The sequence below is a fragment of the Magnolia sinica genome, chromosome 13 (assembly GCF_029962835.1).
Source record: "Magnolia sinica isolate HGM2019 chromosome 13, MsV1, whole genome shotgun sequence".
NCBI classification, from domain to species: domain Eukaryota; kingdom Viridiplantae; phylum Streptophyta; class Magnoliopsida; order Magnoliales; family Magnoliaceae; genus Magnolia; species Magnolia sinica.
This window is the reverse complement of record NC_080585.1, coordinates 11,137,260-11,158,517: the sequence shown is the minus strand read 5'-3', so window position 1 is coordinate 11,158,517 and position 21,258 is coordinate 11,137,260. Positions and strand designations below refer to the sequence as shown.

At 42.0% G+C, this 21,258-nt stretch overlaps 1 protein-coding gene across 3 annotated transcripts; it reads left to right on the top strand.

Annotated features, from left to right (window-relative positions):
- The first annotated feature begins 8,302 nt into the window (after positions 1-8,302).
- On the top strand, positions 8,303-19,302 carry LOC131222786 (receptor-like serine/threonine-protein kinase ALE2). 3 transcript variants are annotated; one of them, XM_058217982.1, is made up of 12 exons: positions 8,304-8,759; positions 11,426-11,554; positions 11,638-11,823; positions 13,010-13,243; positions 13,353-13,445; positions 13,758-13,856; positions 13,963-14,070; positions 14,242-14,613; positions 15,027-15,311; positions 15,741-16,130; positions 16,996-17,239; positions 17,721-19,302. In XM_058217982.1, exons 1-12 carry the CDS (start codon positions 8,690-8,692, stop codon positions 18,415-18,417), a joined length of 2,907 nt encoding a protein of 968 aa, XP_058073965.1. In that variant the 5' UTR covers positions 8,304-8,689; the 3' UTR covers positions 18,418-19,302. The 3 variants fall into 3 exon arrangements, with proteins under 3 accessions (XP_058073966.1, XP_058073965.1, XP_058073964.1); XM_058217981.1 differs by having other exon boundaries at positions 15,738-16,130; XM_058217983.1 differs by lacking the exons at positions 13,010-13,243; positions 13,353-13,445 and having other exon boundaries at positions 8,303-8,759; positions 15,738-16,130.
- Positions 19,303-21,258: the final 1,956 nt, after the last annotated feature.

Sequence of the window (21,258 nt, the reverse complement as noted above, 5' to 3'; positions counted from 1 at the left end):
AACCTAGATAGGTTGTCAAGACAACTAAACTTTCACTGCTAACAAAAGGGCATGAGGGTCTGGCCAACCTTGAAGTTCAGATAAGGTCTATAAATAGGCTAGGTTATAGGCTAGGCCAGATTAGTAACGATGGGTTGGAATGGTGAAAATTAAGGCAGTTCCCTGTTATAGGACATTTTTGTACGGGCGCTCAAGGGGGTTCATGTTTGGTCACCATGAAACTTTGGATGGAAGGGACCCACCATGGATTGCATACTGTCCCAAGTCGCCATGAATGGATGATCACAGCCTTCAGCCCCCAATTTCCCCTGGAGTGGTTTTCTAGGCTTAGGACTACCTTTTTTGATTCCTTATAGGATACTTTGGTACTATGGCCGTTGGATCTAGCAGGATGTTTCCATGATCCAAACCGTTTATATGAAGGGCCTCACTCACATTGGATCGGGGATAAGCAAAACTTCAGGTGGGAATACTTCAACCAGTTGACCATTTTACTCTTTTCACACATCCCAAATTCACGTTGAGGCCCATCATATCAATGGCCTGGATCATTAAAACATGAACTCAGATCTAACAGCTCTAGCCGCCAGCCAATCAGATGACTGTGATCATGAAATCAGGGGTAATCTTTGTATCATATGTAGTCCACTATCAAGGAACATTTTCTATAATAATGTCCAAAGAAGTAATGGATGGCAGCTTTTTACAACCAGCAGAGAAAATTCTCCGTGCCTTTTGGACAGAGTACCCAATTACAGAGGGTGACTCCCACGCCATCCTTTGTCAGCCTTTTACAACTAGCATTCAGATAAAGGCTGTCAAAATGAACGGTATGAACATGCTTGCCATTCATGGTGGACGGCTCCAATTTGTCAGCCTTTGTTGATCCTATGTGGGCCCACCTGAGACCCACATGTGAATTAACAAGTGAATGAAGGAGGAAGAATTCCTACAGGGTACCAGGAATGTAACCCAGTTTCTACATTCAAGATGCATGGTGCATAATGGAGGATGTGAATGGCATATTTGTAGGAAATAATACATGTTCTAGAAATTGATGGGCTGTGCTCTCAGGCCAGGCCTTGCCATGGCTAAAGTAGGTCCAAGCCCGGGCCAAAGCCGGGTAGAGCTTGTTGGGCCTGTTAGGGCTACTTGAATCCATGGGTACTGATCTAATTTAATCAGCACATGGGTTCAAACTCAACCTAGTCGGGTTTGGGTCTGCCATCTTAGACCCGCTTAGGCACTTATGGGGGCACCTAGTTAATTCTAATTCAGGGGGTTCATGCTAGGTTAAATGCCCATTCTATTAATAAACATTGCTAAAGCTAGGCATATGTGTGCTGGAAGCAGATTGCATCCTGTCCCCGCCAGGACGGAATGGGTCCAAGCATGGGATCTGTGGGGCCCACCAGGATGTGTGGATTTTATCATGGCACTCATCCATTTTTCGAGATCATTTTAGGGTTTGAGCTTAAAAACGAGGTAGATCTAAGACTCAAGTGGGCCATACCGTGGGGATTGACGTTCACCGTTAAAAACTTCTTGGGGGTTGCATAAATTTTGGTTCAAGCTGATATTTGTGTTTCCCTTCATCCAGGTTTATGTGACATTATGAACAAGTTAGATGGCAAATAAACATCACATTAGTCCTATAAAGGTTTCAATAGAGGGAGTCATTATTACCGCCACTTCCTGTGGTGTGGTCCACTTGAGCATTGGATCTTCCTTATTTTTGGGATCGTTTCCTAAAATGACATAGAAAAAATTGATGAACATAGCGGATAAAACCCATACATCACGGTAGGCCTCACAGAGCGCCTGCCTGTTCAAGTAGGGATAGGACGCAATGCGCTTTCCATGTGTGAATAATCATGATAGTGTGGTGTACTCGTTTATGTTTAAGCCCGACCTGAACCCAATGCATAGGTGACTCATACGCTAGGGCCAGAGTTCCAAGACTTGATACATCTCTAAGCTTGATAAGAACCTCAAATTTGGCACATGGACATTGTTTATATCTAGTTTCAATGCCTGATGTGGTCCAATAGAAAGCTGGCACACGGTGACACTACGCGTTTGGCAAACACGAAAGTTGTACTTACAACCCAAGATATCTTTAATTGATCTTTCTTTGGTGTTACCCATTTCGTTATTGATGTGATGGCACAGACCCTTGTGCATGCCCTTAGAATCATCCTATAACACGTGGTCACTATCAACGTGCTCATTTATGAGGCAACGTGCTTGGCACGGCTATAAAAGATTTTCCAACAGAACAAATCTAGTTATGGATACGATGATGATATTCTCAGTGAGGCCGTCTCTTACTATTGTTTCAAAATGAGATACCTTTCCATATATATTCGAAGAGCTAACAACACTTGAGAAGGTTATGAATATTATGAGATCGGACCTTCATTCAAGTTAATTCGGCTTTGGTTTGGACCTAAGTTGGGAAAGACAAATACATCGGTTCATTTAGGTTCCCTATTCCATACATTAATTAAAATTAAAAGAATGAGAGAAATAAATCCAACCTGATTTGACGGCAAATCGATATCAGGTGTCAAATCCTACCTCACTCTAAATCATTACCTTATGGATGGTTAAATATAGAAGGTGGTTTGAATTGAATTACCCTACAGCTTGAAGTTGACAAGTTGGACCATCAACAGATATGTCGACTGGCCATGATCAATCCAAATGTAGCCGATGAGGTTTGCGAATATTGGTTTGGTTGTCTTCATTAGAAAAACTTTGGTAGTTCCAGACTTAATCTTTAGCGGGTCACGAACATCGTTATAAATGATTAGCTACAAGAAGGAGATTTGGGAAGCCAACGAGTCCGGATATGACCGGAGTCTTTTGTTTCTAATCAAGGAGATTCTCATATTCAGAATTGTGATGTGAGTGGAAGAATCACGAAGAATTTAAAAGAAAAAAGAAAGCCCAATGAGGGGTTTCACTGCCCTGAGAAGGTATAAAAGGAGAACATGAAGAATAGCTCGAGGTCCCACACTAAACACGTTTATTTACTATACATTTACCTTTCCTTAATTTAGCCTAGCCTAGCATACATAACTATTGTATAGCAACTCCCGCTACAGTATTTATGAGTAAATATCCTCAACCTTGAGTAGTAGGGTTATGTTTAATTGGGTTTCATTTTGGTTGTTCATATCAATCTGTCAAATCCTGCTAACCACCTGCTTTGATTGTTTGTTTCAATAGATGAATTAAGTATTTATTTTTATTTTGTTTTATTTATGTTTTTTGTTGATTATTATTTTGTCAATTATAATGGGCCATACATTTTGAATATTAACAGATTTGACATTGTTTAGCTAGTTTTCATTTATTTGAATATTCTTTTTCATTTGAGAAGCATACAAATTAAAGATTGGTGAAAGAAAAAGTCATGAAGGTTGTAGGCTCACATTTATTATTACAAGATAAAAATAATTTATTTAGAAAGGTTAACTCATACCCTTTCACAAATCACCTCAACGAAACGTAAATCGGGTGTTGAAAGGATAATTAGCTTCCGATCTAGTCTCTAATTTGTCCATTTCAAGGCGGGCGACATCAACAATTCAATTAAAACCTCAGAGTCAAGTAAACTCTAGCATACCATACCTCTTACCCCCACACAAACAACCAATCTAAGTCATTGGTTACATGTGGCTTAATTTGATTGAATTAACAGCAATAAACATAACTCCTTCCTTGTGTGAGTTGGTGCACAGGTACAGCAAGACCTGACTGGTAGACAACCCTTCGGTGCAATATTGATGAGGCAGTCCCTAGCACACGTGGCGGAATCATGCATGCATGAGATATTTTGGTACTCATCTGCGTGGCCCTCCATGATATTTTATGTGCCACACAAATTCATGCATTCGTAGAGGCTAAGGGTGGCAATGAACCGGCCATCTCACTTGGCCCAACGAGTGGGGTCGCAAGGGGCTGGGTTTGCGCCGGGTGACCCAAGTTAATACCCAAGGCCTAGCCAGGTCGGCGTCCAGCATAGGCCTTTGCATATAAGGCCTAAGCTGAATTTAAAAATTTTTAGTAAATCATCAGTCCACATCTGATATTAATGGTTATCTTTCTATGGATTAGAATAATATGTTTGTAGATTATGACATGTGCCTGTAAATCAGGTGAGGCTGGGTTGGGTCGAGTCAGGTGCGGTCCGGCGAAAATGCCTTGAGCCTTTAGCTGGCCTAAAAATAGAACTAGTCATGCATGCGAAGCCCAATCCCAGCCCACGGGCCAATCCAAGCTTGGACCATAGCCAGGTTGGGTTGGTCAGGTAGGGCAGGCTACCTGAGCCATTGGGTCGGTCGGGCTGACGAGCTCTTAGAAGCAGTTCAAGCTTAGCCCGAGCTGAGCCATTGGACTATGTATTTCAACCAAACCCAATCCAAAAACGGTCGGGCCCGAAGATCCGACTGGAGTGTCACATGCCACGCAAGTCCACGTAATCTAGTCACGTGCCCAACGGGCTCTCATGCCAAGTGGGCAGGGCATAATTCAAAGCCACCAAGACAGTGGGATATTCACATAGTGCGGTCAAAGGCACTTTTATCAGATCGTGTCCTGATGGGACCCACCATTGATGGGATTGGCCCAAAAATTCCTAGAAATTGACAGATCACAGCCGTGCACTACGGAAGCGGATTGGCTGGTGTACCACACACCAGATATATAGGTGGTGTATATACGTGTCGTGCGAATACGAGAGCCGACGCTCCTCGAGCTCCGAGTTGTACGGACAGTTCAAAGGAGATCAAAGTTACATGGGCCCCACAATGATGTATTTATTATATCCACACCGTTCATTCATTTTTTGAGATTATTTTAGAGCATTAGACAAAAATTGAATCATATCCAAAGATCAAATAAACCACACCAAAAATAGCAGCGAGGATAATGATTTTCACCGTTAAAAATTTATTAGGGCCCACCATAACGTTTATTTTTCATCCAATCTGTTAATAAGGTCACAAATACATGGAGGAAAAAAATTTCATATTAATCCGAAACTTCTGTGATCCCAAAAGTGTTTCAGTGGCAGACGTTGAATCCCCCACTGCCTTTTTGCAATGTGGTTCAATTGATCTTTAGATCTGTATTATTTTTGGGCTCAAGACTTAAGAAGAGGTTGCCAAATGGATGGACGGTTTGGATATAACACAGCTCATGATGGGACCTGCAGAACTTAGCTGGTGTGGCCAATCCGCTTGCGTGCACTACGAAGATAAACCCGAATGGGCAGTTCTACGAGCGGGCCCACAGTGATGCGTCTGTGCTGCTAAGTTGCGGATCCCTTTCTCGTATCATTTTAAGGCATTAAAACAAAAACGAGTTAGATCCAACGCTCAAGTGAATCATAACAAATAATAAGTTTAGGGCCTGTTTGGCGGGACCAATCTCACGATATTAGAAGAGATGGGATCCCAATATCCTAAGACATGCATGACAAGCTAAATAAACTTGGAGAACTTGTCCCAAGATATAAGTAATCCCATGGATCTTAAAACAATCCACTGGCATTACTATCATTACCTTAAAATTGATCCCATTCTTTGGTTGGATGGATTAGAAGGTAAAATTTTGAGAGGTCCTTACATTAAATGCACAAACATTGAAGGTCAAATGCATTAAATACAAGAGTTTACGTGGTGTGGTCCATTTGAACGTTGAATCTGCCTAATATTTTAAATATTCTTTAAAATGGTTTGAGAAAAGAGATAAATAACTTAGATGTACAGATATAATAAGGTGGGCTCGCCCACAGAAGTATCCGTTCGGGGCCAGAGGCGGGTCGGGGTGGACGCAATCCGTGTCCTAAGATAAAAGCAAATGTCGGGGACAAAGCCCACGGAACGCACAATGTTATCTTACGTTACTGAAATTGCGTAGCATCAACCATTCGTCACGAAGTCCATTAGATCAACGATCCGGATCACAGTAATCTGGGGCCCACTTATACAGAATGGTGTATTAGGACCAAATGTAGGTGCATTTGTCAGAAACTGAAAACCTGTGCAGACGAGATAATGAACACGTGGCATTTATGTCAAATCCTGACCGACCAAATAAGCGGGACACCCGTCAATCTGACGTCTGCCTAGTAAAAGTTTCTCTGTTAACTTGAATCGTTTGCCATTTCAAGCCTCCACCTGCCAATCAACCCATAATAATCACACTCTCTGCTGCAACTTTCTGGGTAGAAACCATGCATTGGGCCAACTACTTCTACGGTTAAAATTCGAGGCACATGCCACGTGTATGGTAGAAGGATGCCTCCTTTTTGGCAGATGGGGTCTAGTGCCAGGCAACCTATCATTCATTCCTCATCCAATGTCCGGATGGAGAAAAGAAAAAATACTAAAAAGGATTCAAAACAAAATCACAAGATGGGTCCACGGCTATCCCCACTAACGGAAGTGGTCGCGTGGTGTGCCACACACCACCGACCTTAGTGGTGTGTTTATTTTACCAGGTACTATGGGCCCACCATGATGTGTATGTTATATCCACTCCGTCTATTTATATTCTGAGATCATTTTGAGCTATGGGCCAAAAAATGAGCCAAATCCAAAGCTCAAATAAATCGAAGCCGATTAGCTTTTGTACCACACACTAGCTATATAATTGGTGTATTGACGTAAGCAAGTTCCGTGGGTCCCATCATAAAGTATGTGTTATATTTAAACTGTTCATCTATTTGTGAGCTCATTGTAAGACTTGAGACGAAAAAAATGGCCGATCAAATGAACCACACTGAAAAAACACGTTTGCCATTGAAACCCTTTTGCGTCATGGAAGTTTTAGATTAATACGAAATTTGTTTTCTTATTCATCCATGTCTTTTTAATTTTATGAATATATTGGATGGAAAATAAATATTATAGTGAGCTTTATGAAAATTTTAACATCTCAGAGTGGTGTCACAGCTTATCGTCACAACACCAGCTATATAACTGGTGTGTGGTACACCAGCCAATCTACTTCCAAACAAACCATCAAAAAGAAAGCAATCCGCTTCCAAACAAATCATAATAAAGAAAGGAATAGGAAAAGGAGGCCGCCATCGAAACCTTTCTATGATATTTATTTTTCATTTTAACTTGTTCATAAATTCGGATGAACCCATATAAAGGGAAAATACAGATATGAGCTTAATCCAAAACTTACGCGATTCTCAGGAAATTTCCAACGGCAGCCGTTTAATCGCCAGTGTTGTCCGTGTTGTTCTCCCCGTGAGCTTTCGATCCACCTCAGTTTTGGATCACGCTCTAAAATAATCTCACAAAATGTACATATCATGTGGGACCCATAGAACTTGGTGACGTCAACACACCACCAAGTTCGGTGTGCCGCGTCGGAGTCACCACATCGCTTCGCCCACTAAAACAGAGCCAAGACTTCTGAGTGAGCAGAGTCTGATCCCACCACGCATTAATATTTTGTGCCGAATCTTTTCGCTCCACCATCGCCTTCCCAGTTCCCACACAATCCACCGTCCGCAATGGATCCCATACATGCTATGGTACCGCAACTGCGGTAGCTGTAAAATCTTTCTCACCAATATACTCCCGATATATGATATCAGTACCATGATAACGGTAGGAACCACTATCAAGATATTCTTGATCGAAAATCATGCTGATTCACTTGATGCGTAGATCACACCTATATGTGAGTCAGGCAGTCGGTTTCCATTGATTCAAATGATGTGGTTCACATGATCAGTGAAATTTCCTTTTTTTTTTCAGGTGATATTTATGTTGGGACCTACTATTTTCGTGGTACTGATTTCCTTACAAGTGCCATGTTAGCGGGAAAGATGGTACGGTACCACAAGCTTGGCTACCTTGCCTGTATCTAATCCTCTTTCCACTGTTCCTCCCTCATCCCTCTTTGTTAAGTTCACTATCATATAAAAATGGTGGTGACTCATCCACTGTGAGCATGGCGTACTTCTAGAGGAATCCAAACCGTCCAAATTTCTGACAGGATTCTGAGTGGAGGGTTCTTTACTTCTTTTCTTTTCAATAGGCGCATGATACCAAAAATCACGCGGAGAAGACGTAGCAACTCTCTGATTTCGCCCGTAGAATTTGGACCACCCAATATTTCGCAGCCAGCACTGATCAACGGATATGTGCTTCGTCCAAGGATTCCCCACGGATTGGACGGTACATATGTGCCACGTGTAAAGAGATTACTCATTACCATTTGGAATTTGGTGGTGAACTACCACCAGAGTTTTGTGCAAAATTCACACTCTCTCTCTCAACAAATTGATTTCAATGCTGTATATTCAACTTAGGACGGAAGAAACTGGCCCTTTCATGGCAATCTCAAGCCTCTGCAATTTCTTCCTCTCACGATAGAACAAACACTTGCATCTCTCCGCCAAATCCCAATTTGGGTTTTCTCTAATCTACCTATCCATTGCTTTTCCTCTACTGTTTGTGGTACTCTTCAATCTATATTCAGTTTCAAATCATGGGTTTTGCTTCTTCCTCTTCTTCCCTGAGAAGACCACCCATCGCTCATTTCAGATGGTTCTTCGGTTTTCTTCTATGTCTGGTGGGGGGTTTTGGGAGGAGTGATAATTCCAGCAAATAGAGGGAGATAGTAGAGATTTATGAGTGTTTTGGGAGGATAAATGGAGCAGCGAGCGGTTTTCTTGGCGCTGTTTCTCTGCGTAGTTGGTTCTTTACTTCATGGATCGAAAGGTAATGCATTTGGCATGTGTTATTCCTCTGGAATCTTGTTTGGTATTGTTTTTATATGGTTTTAGACTAATTTGAATCTGACCCATATTGCAATTGGGTGGAATTGGTCCAAAATGACGAGATTTTCATGATTTCTTTTATGAGAAACATCTGTACATGCAATAATTGTAGTGTTTATGTTTTTGGTGTGTTGATATGTATGGAATATTTGTTTTTGTTTGTTTGGAGTGTGAATTGGGATTTGGTTTGTTGTCAATAATCATCAAAGGACTTGGGATTGTTGGTGTATTTCATAATTAAATTCATTGCTAACAGAATTCAGCGTCGTTATCCAATTTTAGTCGAAATCAGATGGGTTGGAAGTTCAGTTTTGTTGAGGTTTCTTTGATCTGAACTTCCTCTTGTCTAATACAACTTGGAAGAAACAAGAAGGAATTTTCGTTATCTTTCATGGAGCTTATACTCTTTCATCCCATTTATACCGGTACCCAAAGTAGGAGGTTTAAGTATGTCCCAGCCCATCTGGATATGTGCAGCACGTGTGTGAGATTTGAGCCATCCATCAGGTGGGCTCCACCATGCAGAAGCGCATCAAGGGAAGCGTCTTGTTTTGTATACTCTGGAGTGTGGACCACTTGATGAGTGGAGTGGCCAGTGGCCGGGGCATCTACAAATGGGGCCATGTAAAGGATTGCACCGGGGCTATGCACATGTGTGATTGACCAACCTTCTCAATCAATGGGATGGAAGCTCTTGAATATTTGCTGTTGCAGCCACGTTCTGTTTAAGATTTTTATTTTCTTCTTTTGCTTAGAAAATTTGGTTGTTGATGACCTGGATTTCCTCTGCATGATTAACCATCTGTTTACTGAGATGTTATCTCGTGATTTTGTCCAATAAGAACTGTTTCCATATCTCTTGGCTTGCAAGATATCTGATAATCATTCTGGGGGATCACAACCCATTATACAAGATAACCAAGCAGCTACTTATTTGAGCCGAATTTCAATGGCTATAAAAATCTCATTTTGAATGGCTTATTCTCATGCTTGTTGCAACATTGAGGTCATGCTTCAATTCCAAGTTTCAAGAAATGGAAAAATAATAATAATAAAAAATCCCTGGCATTGTTGTTAACAAATGAGGTGGTAATAAAGTGCCCTTTAATTATAAAAGAAACTCTTGACACAATCAAAAGCCGGTGTCCTACTTCTAAATTTGATGTCGAAGAAGCATTTGATATGGTAGGATTTAGTAGGTTAAGATGTCCTTTTTAATGACATCAAACCTATGCATTTCTGCCAAAAGATTAAACTAATTGAAGTGTGTATTAATTTAGCATCTTAATGTTTCTCATTGCGACGACTTAAGGCTGAGTTGGACATGGGAATCAAAGTACCAATATTCAGTTTGGTCAAGAGGAACTTGCAAAAACTAGAGCTTTCCTTAGCGCTTATGCACGTGCAATAAAGTTCATGTATACGCCACACATGTGCCAGCATGGCATGATAGGTCTGAGATCCAATCCATCCATCAGAAAGGAACCACTGTGTTGATGCCCTAACCTAAGAATCAGGTTGATCCACTGGTCAGGTTGGCCACAGTTTTCATATTTATGGCTTTGAAAAACTTGGCTGAAGTTTTTTAACCCATCCACTTGTTTCCAATATTGGTGTTCACACTGAGTGGACCAGATTTATCTTTGGGAAAACATGTAGAAGGTCAGACCAACTTGATGGATGGATTGGATCTCACTCCTATGTGCCATTTTGGTGAATGTGTGATGTGTAGACGCAATGTGACCTTGCTTTTTCAGGGCAGGATAAGAAGGGGTAAAGGAAATGCCTCAAGCCAATGTCTGTGAACCAGGTGCTACAGCGCTGAAGTAACCCATGCCATGCTCCCAGGAAAAGCTCGAATGACCTTCAACAAAAGGGTACCTGTACTCAAAACCGACATAGGTGGGTAGGTATAGAATACCTAGGGGTGCAAGACAATGTGCTTTATTACACATGCCTGTGCATTTAGCAAAGCTCAGTAAAGAACTATATGTTTCATAGAAATTGTCCAGTACCAATAAGAACACTTGGGAAGGGAACTACAATTGAATTATGCTTGTTTTCACTTCATTAGACTATAAGATTCAATTCAATTTGATAGTACATCTGATTGTATCCTAAGATATTCTTACGAGCTGAGGGAAAGTATTCTTTCTAACTGTCCCTCTTCTTACTAAAAGAGCATGACCCTTAATTTTTTTTATTTTTATTTTTTGAAAGATTAGATTATATAAAAGAGAAAGGAGAAACAAGAGGCAAAAAATAAAAATAAAATACACACACAACCAGACACACATCTAGCATGAACCTTAATTAAGTAATGCTTTCAATAAAATTTCATGAGAAATGGCTCTGCTGGATCAGTTGCATATCCTCTAAGGGAATTGCCATCAAAATCATCATATGTACCCCACTACATATATAGAATAGTGCTATTGGGTGCTCTGTACAGTAGCTTCAGCACAGAACTTCATTTCTCAAGAAAAATGTCCCCATCTCCACTTGCATCAAGTGGACCACCAGAACAGGTACTTTCGTGATTGTTTCAGGTAATTCCTGTTCCTTAAAGTTTTGTTATAGACATGTGATGCATGTGTTTTCTTCCAGGTTTTGCTAAATCCCCATCACCAACAATGCCTCATGCACTTCCTCCTATTGAAGAAAGAACACCTAGCTCTGGACATCATGGAAAACCACCAAGAAAAAACACATCAAGCCCAGTACCTCTGCCAAAAGGTAACCTTGATGAGATCACGATGACACTATATTACTGTATGGCATCAGCACTGTTGATAAGATTTCCATGTTACACAATCCAGGACCCATCTCACCTCTTCCAACAGCATTGCCGCCCAAGTCAGAACTTCTGCCTCCAATCATCCAAGGGCCACTACCAGCATCTGTGCCACAAAATGCACCGACTCATCACATAAGTAAGGAGCATAAACACCCAAGGGGGGCATCTCCATCTGCTAAGAATCAGACACCACATGCACCCAGTACAGGTGAACTCTCTCAATGCACCCACTGTTTACCAATGAATATTTGTTTGTAATGACAGTGAATTTCAGGATGGCTTGGAAAGTCATAAGTCAATCCCGTTTCGGAAAACTTGCTGGTCGTCGATTAGTGGTTTCGTCATTTTCTGTTATAAACTTTGAGTCCAAGCATTCTTAGAGTATTTCAATGGGACCTTGAAGTCTTCCATTTTCTACGATGTCTTTTTTTTTTTTTCTCTTGAAAGATATTAATTTTATTAAGCAAACCCGAAGGCCAAACAAGCAAAAAACACAAACAAATCCCAACAGGAACCCCGAAAACAAGAAACAACCATCCTAACAGATCAATCACCCCAATCCTTAATAAAAACAAAAACCTTACTGACTACCGACTAAACAGCAGCCCTACTGTTTCTAAAACACCTGATATTCCTCTCTAGCCATTTTGACCAAAGGACCGCCAACAAGGCAACCTCCATTTGGCTCCATTTTCGGCACGAGGGACACCATCATGCCAGGAAAGAAACATGTCCACCGCCAACTGGGGCCTTACCCAAGCTAACTTTGAAAGAGGAGAGAAGTGCCTTGTAACATGTATACATGTGCAAGATCTAGGACGTTCATCAGGTGGGCCACAAAGAATGCACCCTAGAGTAGACCAAAATGCCCCACTCTTCGGTTGGGTCACACCTGTACGAAAACTGGACCTTTAGAAAAATGTTGAACAATGGCCATATTCCTTGTACATGCATGGTCCTGTGTCCTGATAAGTGGATGGGCCTGATGTTTGGACCAGGGCAATTTCACTGGCGACCCACCTGATGAACACCCTGGATCTTGTTCACCTGTGCCATGTTGGCACTTGGGAGGCACTAGTGTTTGGTGATTGCAGGTGCGCAAACAGCATTCCTCTTGGTAAAAAAAAATTCTAACTTTATGATCAGCCTTGTGCTCGCCTCTGTATGATGTGCAAACCCTGCTGTTTCTCCAGTATTAATTTCTCCCTCGATCGTCAATGGAAAAATATATTAAATGCCAGTTGCTACTGCACCTGCGAGGGAGAACTTCATCCATTCATCTCCTGCAAACCATTCCCCGACGAACAGTATTTTAACAGATAAAGCTTTTGGACTGGTAAATGCATGAATCAGAGAATGAATTCAATGCTCGTGATTGTTGATTTCTCATGCAGGCATATCTCCTGTTACGGCCCCACCTGGGCGTGAGGGCCGAGAGCCTTCAAATAATGGATCTCCCCTGCCCATCCCATTTCTTAATCCCAAACCTCCAGCAAGTAAAAGGGTTCGTAGTCCTGCATCTGCACCTGCAGTGTCAATCTCATTTCACAAGCATCATGCAAGGAAAAATGCCAGCAGCCCTGCATCTGCACCTTCTCATGTGTTTCCTCCACCATCCTACCATCAAGGTTGGATTTTCACTGAAAAGTCTGTAAATGAAACTAAAAATGACAGTTGATATGTATGTGGGCATTTAGATAATTGAATTCTTTCCCTCCCTTTTGGTTTTTGCTGAAGGCCCAGTGATCCCTCAAGCTCCGTCACAAGCTCCGGTGGTACTCACTAAGAGGAGTAGACACAAGCCACATGGTCCTCCACCCTCTAGTCAAGGTACTTGAGTAGTCCTCAATTCCTGTTTGAGCAGTTTCACAAGTGTTGAGCAGGGATTGCGTTTGGTTTAAGGATACATTTGGATTTCCCTATAAAGGTGGGGCTGCATACGATGCTTTTCTGCCCAAATCATTATCCATTATGGAGCGGTAAAGGTGGAAAAAACGATAACCTGTGTAATGAGTTTCCAGTTCTCCACCCTGACCAAAACGGCAACCATATGTTCTACCAACTACCAAAGTATCCATTCTGCTTGCAATTTAGAGTACCTCCAAATGCCCCCTTAACTCAGACTCAGTAGCTTCTTGCCAGGTGCTTCCCTCTCCCCTACGGAAACCCCCTCTCCAACAACTGAACCGGAAGCCCCTACACCTTCTCCCTCAGTGACGGCTCCATCCAGCCAAATTGAAGGTGTGTAAAAACTCATTTCACAGAATCACATCTTTCGTTTCTCTTTCAATGAGATCTGTTTCATTCAGTGTTTAAAGTTGTTTCTGATCCTGCTTTTGTCTGCAAGTTCCCATTTATCCCCCCACAATTTACTCATCTGGGTCTTCTCCAAGGAAGCCAAGGATACCAGCGCGGTCACCTGCTCGAGCATTACCGCCTCCGCCTCCTAATCAAGGTAAACATATGCCAAACTCTGCTGCTTCTTTTATTTTTATTTTTTATGCTTTTAGTTTGTCTTCTCATTCTATCTTTGCATAGTATCCTCCGTCTATCACATAACCTGAAGGTTTGCAATGCAAACAAATGTTGTTCATAAACTGACAGGTTAACACCATCCAATTTGCAGATTGTTCGGCACTGTCATGTAGAGAGCCATTAACAAATACCCCCCCAGGATCACCTTGCGGCTGTGTATTGCCGATGCAGGTTGGACTGCGTTTGGGTGTGGCACTGCTCACGTTCTTCACTTTGGTTGCTGAGCTGGCCCAAGAAATTGCATCTGGAGTTTTCATGAAACAAAGCCAGGTCCGCATTATGGGAGCAAATACGGCAATCCAAAATCCCGGCGAGACTGATGTCTTCCTTGATCTTGTACCGTTTGGAGAAAAATTTGACAACATTACAACATTTCTGATGTATGAGAATTTCTGGCATAAACGGGTGGTCATAAAGATTTCCATCTTCGGTGACTACCAAGTGTTGTATGTTCGTTATCCAGGTATGGTGCCTTTTTGTCTTTGCCTGCACGAAATTGTGATCCTTGAGCTGAGGATGTGTGGTTTCTTGGGTTTTCACTTTTTCAAGTGGGTCCCATGGTTCAGTGATCCATCCCATTGATTTGATGAGCCACACTGAAGATGGACCATGCCTCAAAAATCTTCTCAATGGGCCAATACTAACCTAGTGAATTTTGGCCTTTAGACCAATGTTAATATAAACAAAGAAAAACAAAAACAAAAACAAGCAAAGGTCCATAATTCAACGAGAAGAGGATGAAAGGTTTGATGAGTAGGGTCTTCCGATTTGATGTAAAAGTTTATGTTCCATTAATGGTTGGGGCCCATTGGCTCAATGTTGGATCACTGAACCATGGGCCCCAAGGTTACTTTGCTAACTTTACTTTTTCTGCAGGCCTTCCACCCTCACCACCTTTGGCACCCACAGACATTACGATCAATGATGCTGGGCAACTTCCTAGAGACAATCACCCAAGGGCATTGCATCCTTTTGGGGTTGATGTGAGGAAACAAAAAGAAAGACTGGATGGGAGCCTAATTGCCGTCATAGTTCTGTCATCGGCTATACTTCTTGTTTTCTTTCTTGGAGCCATGTGGCTTTTGCTGTGGAAACTCAGAAACCATACTTGTCAGCCAGCACCAACTCTGCAGACTTTAGTACCTCTTGGAAAGCCATCAGGTAAATGTGAGGAGGCTCGTTGATGCTCAATAAAAAGAAACAGCTTTTGTTTTCTGTTTGACCCAACAATGGTACAGGTGGTGCTTACATTTTGTCAACTTATGCAGTTGATCTGGTGGGACCCATCATGGGATGGGCCATGCCTTAATATCTTCCGTACCAATGATCCTAGCCATCTGATGAGAAGTACAATCACAACCAGTGGCCTGGTTTAATGGTGGACAATTGGATGGGGAAGATTTTAGGGTCATCTCTCATCCCCCATGTGGTCATTTACATTTTTCTTTGCAAAACAAATGCTCGCTCGAACATTATATATTTCCTCAAAAGCCAAATCCTTGTGACCAATGCATTTAGTATCAAATTCCACCCAGAGTTTCATCTATAATCATACACAATCTATTCTTTTTTGGGCACGTCAAAAAGTAGGTGCAGGATCGATAATATTTGGCAGTGGGCCCAGTTCTCCATCGCTGTCCTTCGGCTCTAGCATCGCAACATATACAGGATCTGCTAAAACATTCAGCTTAGCTGAGATGGAGAAAGCCACTGATAATTTTGATGCTTCAACAATACTTGGAGAAGGTGGTTTTGGGCGTGTGTTCAAAGGTGTCCTTGAGGACGGAACAAAGGTGGCTGTGAAAGTTCTCAAGAGAGACGATCGTCAGGGTACCCGGGAGTTCTTGGCGGAGGTTGAGATGCTTAGCCGTTTGCATCACAGGAACTTGGTCAAGTTGATCGGTATATGCACTGAGGAGCATAGCCGCAGCCTGGTCTATGAACTCATTCCAAATGGCAGTGTGGAATCTCATTTGCATGGTACTGAGTATGAATGCTTTTGCATTTTGATTCTCGTATGGGCTTAGAATATTGAGAAATGCTTCTGCCGGTCGGCAATGATTTGGTATCCTACTCTCCAAAGAGGAGTATATGATCCTTGATCCAAGGCTATATGCAATGTGTACTCGGGTTTTCATTTTGTGCAAGTTGGCTCATGGTTTAATCTTCTAGAAAATTGGTATGTCGTGGGACCCACTGTGGATAGGAATGAATGGTGAAATGGGATTCCTAAAGCTAACCCCATATAGCTGGACAAGGTTCTGATGATGATGCTTGCCATGAACTGAAAGGTGGCCCGTCCATGGAAAATGACCACGTGACCAATTTGGACATGCTGAAAACCCTAGTGCACTGTGCATATCTTCAGCGTGAGGATCCTATCGTTCCTCCTCTCCCAACATGTCTAATGTGATGCATGTGTGCAAGGTTCAGGTCGTTCATTTTGTGCAACCTCTCATGTGACACTGGTGTGGAACATCATGTACATGCTGTAGCCAAAGAATCAGGATGCATGTATGAAAATGGATGGTTAAGAAAGATTGACCAGCAGTCCATATTTAATACAAATGTTGCCTGCCTGATGATTGGATTGGCCTGATTTTCAAGCAACCGCATACATGGTGGGGCCACTTGATGAAGGCTTGGATCTTGAACACCTCACTTTGTCATGTGCTCAGAGATTTCGATTTCAAAATCCTACCATCGATTTTTTCTTACATAAGCATAGAATTCAAAATACTTTTGTTTCGAGTAGCCATGCCAAGTCTAAAATATTTATTACAAGATCTCTTCACATGTTTTCTCAAGTAGAGAGATGGTTTTGAATGGGACTCTCATGCTTTAGGAGTGGACAAGGAAACTGCTTCACTTGATTGGGATGCGCGAACGAAGATTGCACTTGGTTCAGCTCGAGGTCTTGCCTATCTGCATGAAGATTCAAGCCCTCGTGTTATCCATCGGGATTTCAAGTCCAGCAACATCTTATTGGAATATGATTTTACTCCCAAAGTGTCTGATTTTGGCTTGGCTAAGACAGCCCTGGATGAGGAAAGCGAGCATATCTCGACCCGCATAGTGGGAACTTTTGGGTATGCTTTCATCCTTCCCCTGTGCTTTAAAATTGAATATTCTCTCGCCATTTCTGGTTAACTGAAGTGAAAAAAAGGAAGAAGATTGCTTATCTGGTACCGATGCAGTTTGCCTAAAATCCAACCAAAAGCCACACATGCAGCAAATTTAAAGGAGATCAGGACTACTCATCAGGTGGCCATGCAATCAATGGTCTGTTGATGAAAACACAACATGGATTGACTGAACATAAGACTTAAGCGGTTTTGGCTATTTAATGCAGACCATTATTTGTTGTTCTAGTGCTCATTCATCAGCTGCCAATCCACTGGTCAAGATCTCACCAGATCAAATGTGATTGTTGTGCTATAGACCCTTCACGATATGAGTCACATGTTGAGTGGTCCAGTTCTCATCAAGGTTTGCCAAATTTCTGGTTTTTGGGCAGTGACTTCTATGTCTGTGATCAAATAATGTGGGTTGGTCTCTCTTATTCTTCAGCTATGTAGCTCCTGAGTATGCGATGACAGGACATCTGCTCGTCAAGAGTGATGTTTACAGCTATGGTGTCGTCCTTCTTGAGCTTTTAACCGGAAAGAAACCCATAGACATGACACAACCTCCGGGTCAAGAGAACCTAGTCACTTGGGCCCGTCCGCTTCTCACAAGCAAGGAGGGGTTACAGATGCTCATTGATCCGGCTCTTGGTCCTGATTTCCCGTTCGACAGTGTTGCCAAAGTAGCTGCCATTGCTTCGATGTGCGTTCAGCCGGAAGTCACCCACCGTCCTTTCATGGGCGAGGTTGTGCAGGCCTTGAAGCTAGTATGCAATGAGTGTGATGAGAAGAGAGGGGGGTCTGGCAGCTGTAGCCAGGACAATTTATCCCCTCAGGACACTGATACGAGGGTCAGCATTGCTTCCGGTCAGCTGCCATCAACCCACTCCTTTCTTATGGCTAATTACGGATCGGGCCTTGAAGCCGAGCGTGTGCTATCAACATCGGACATATTCAGCACGTCAGCGCGGTTCACGAGGCATGAATCGGGATCGTTTAGGAGGCATTCGAGTTCGGGACCTCTGAGAATGACTCGGCATGGGTGGTTTTGGCAAAGGGGCCTGTCTAGTGGCAGTGTGAGCGAGCATGGTATTGCATTTAAGTTATGGGCCGGATCAGACGGTGGCAGAAAGTGGCCATGATGAAATGTTCTTTGGTGACTTTGGATGGAAGAGAAATTGTATGATCTTCTGGTCAAGGATACACTATCCTCATGTATTTATTTTGTACTAGTGGGGCCCATTGTTCATTGATCAGACTATTGGTCATGCTACCCAAGGCGGATGGACCATGCCCCTAAAATCTCATAGACTAGAAGATCCTAGCCATCAATCTTGGCCTTCCCTTCAGCTGAGCATGGGCAACTGCTGTATTTTTCATCCATGTACAGGCCACAAATTGAGAGGTCAGGATACTCCTACTGAGGGAATCGCTGGGGTATAGTCTATCCATGGTGGGCTGCATTAGATTGATGATGTTGATTACGGAATGATGGGCTTCACTTGCACAAACTGAAAACTTGAGGACACTGCATATCCTCCGGTATGGATCATGCAATTCCCCTTGACGCAAAATCATCTGAAGATTTTTGCAGTCTGTGCGACAATGAAGATTGTGTTCATGAAAGAACACGGTTCATACGAACTGGTGGTGCCAGCTCTCCTGTTCATCTAACGTTGGTGAAGTTGTTCTTGGGCCTGAAACATAAGATTGGAAATTGATCTTGGTTCAATCCAATTGTATGATTCATGGGCAGAATGTTCCTTATGCAGGGCATTGGGAACAGCCTCAGTCATTTTTGGTCTATTTGGAGACGTTTTATTTAACGGTTGATTGGTGGGCCAGGGTGATTTCAGATTGTTTTTAAGATAACAGAGTGAAGTTTGGTGCATCGGCAAGCTCGGCAATGGATTTGGAGGAGGCTGTATTGGTAAGTTTGTAACTGAAATTCAATAGAAACTTACCGTTTGTTTCAAATGCTTGTGAACTTTTAATAAAGGGAAAATCACATGGCTTCTACTATTTTTTATTATGAGGCTGGATCCAATACTAACGTTTCTATGTTAATGTACAAATGCACATGTGGGCCCCACTCACCCAATCCGTCCATCATTTGTCCCCTTGCAATCTCCTTGTCTTCCAAAATTTAGGTGGATCCAGAACTCAGGTGGGCCAGACCATGTACAATCATGCTTCGTTGCACACGGGTATGAGATCCAGGCTGTTCGTTAGGTAGGTGATGTTGTGAACGCACCCTCTAATGGAAATTATCTGCAGATGTACATGGGCTATTTGGGCTATTGCTCATTTTTCTTCTAACAACCCATTTTGAGTGGCCCACCTGATGATTGGACCATGCTAATTTTCATGGGAGCATTTTACATAAAATGCAAGCTAGTGCATATATTCCTGGACACACCATATGCAATTCTTCACATCACACATGCTCACATGTCATTCAGTCATGTGAGCCAGGCCGTTCATTAGGTGGGAAACATTCACGAGGATGCCTTTCACCGAAATTGGGCTTCATCCACTCTTCTTATGGAAGCCCGTAGGGGCTTTAGCCAACCCCAAGTTTTCTCTGTCAGGTTTAGTCTTGGGTTGGCCCAGCCCAGGGTTGTCTTCAGCTGGATGTTGAATTGTTTAGGCCTAGCCTGTTTTAATGTTTTTCCTAGGCTGAAGCTTGACCCATTGACGATTTTGATAAGGATGAATTGTGACACATGTAGTATATGTGATGAGCTTAGAATGGAAGATGACGCATGTAGCACTTCAATAGCGCTTGTGCACATTGACATTATTGGGCACATATATGGCACCTAAAGAATGATGGTGGTACACATAGGGTGCTTGAACATAGATGGTTGTGTGGTATATTTTTGAGAAGTGATCATGTGTGAGGAACATTTTATTCTTGCATGTAGTAAGCTAGGATAAACTTTCCTTATCTTTATTTTAACTTTTTTTACATACTCTCTTTGCTTATAATCATATATGAGAATGGATTATCTTTATTTTTCTCAGTTTTTGTGCATAATTGTTGAACATAAATTGCTTTAGACATAATGATTGACAAGTTGGTTACCTCACAAAACCCATGCATGGTATTACTTAGCTTGCATCCAAGTGGCCTCTAAAGTTAACTATTTTAAAAGACAAATAGCCTCTTATTGAAGTACGTGGATCATTATAATCATCTGTGTATATTTTAAAGTCTAAAATCTAATACAAGAAAGGGAAATTAGGTTCTTGGATTGGCAGCCTATACCCTCCCATTTTGTCTTTCTATTTTTTTATTCTTTCGTGGTTTTTTAATTAATTGATTAATTATTATTATTATTATTTTTAAATTTTTTATTTTAAACTAGAGGTTGGATCCTTTGAAATGTTTGCAGAATCTAAGCTTATTTTACAACTATGTTTGTAGGGACCATCGTGATGTGTGCACAACATGCATTGCGTCTTCATGAGCTCCCTCGTGTTCTCGTTGGAGGAAAAAAAAATAGGTTGATCCATAACCTAGGTGGGCCACACCATGTCAAATCATGCTTTACACCACTAAAATCATGTGGCGTGACCCACTAAATTTTTGAATGGCTTGAATTTTCAAGTCTCTAATCATAATGGTACTGCCCATCTTATGAAGTTGGATGGTTGAAGGTTTTAACGGTGAGCATCTCCACCTCCAAATGCTCCCTTTCTTAGGACCCACTTTTGTTTTGGATTAGTCTTTTTCTTTTAATCTTTTATATGGAGTGAACTTGAAAGACTTCACTTAATGGATGAGAGGATGTGAAAATCACCATAGAATGCTTTTGTTCTTGCCGGGTTGTGCCCTAGACAATCATTGTGAACCTCGTCCACCAGTGAATATATGTGACATTGATGATCTTAGTCGTAGCTCATGACAACCAAGGGTTCGAGATGGGCAGATTGCTACAACATGACTGATATATGGATGTGACAAAAAACATTTATGG

Coding starts and splice junctions, on each gene's coding strand:
- LOC131222786 (XM_058217981.1), top strand. CDS start 8,690: ATGGAGCAGCGAGCGGTTTTCTTGGCGCTGTTTCTCTGCGTAGTTGGT. Junction 13,857..13,962: donor TCCATCCAGCCAAATTGAAG/GTGTGTAAAAAC, acceptor TTTGTCTGCAAG/TTCCCATTTATCCCCCCACA. Junction 14,614..15,026: donor GTTGTATGTTCGTTATCCAG/GTATGGTGCCTT, acceptor CTTTTTCTGCAG/GCCTTCCACCCTCACCACCT.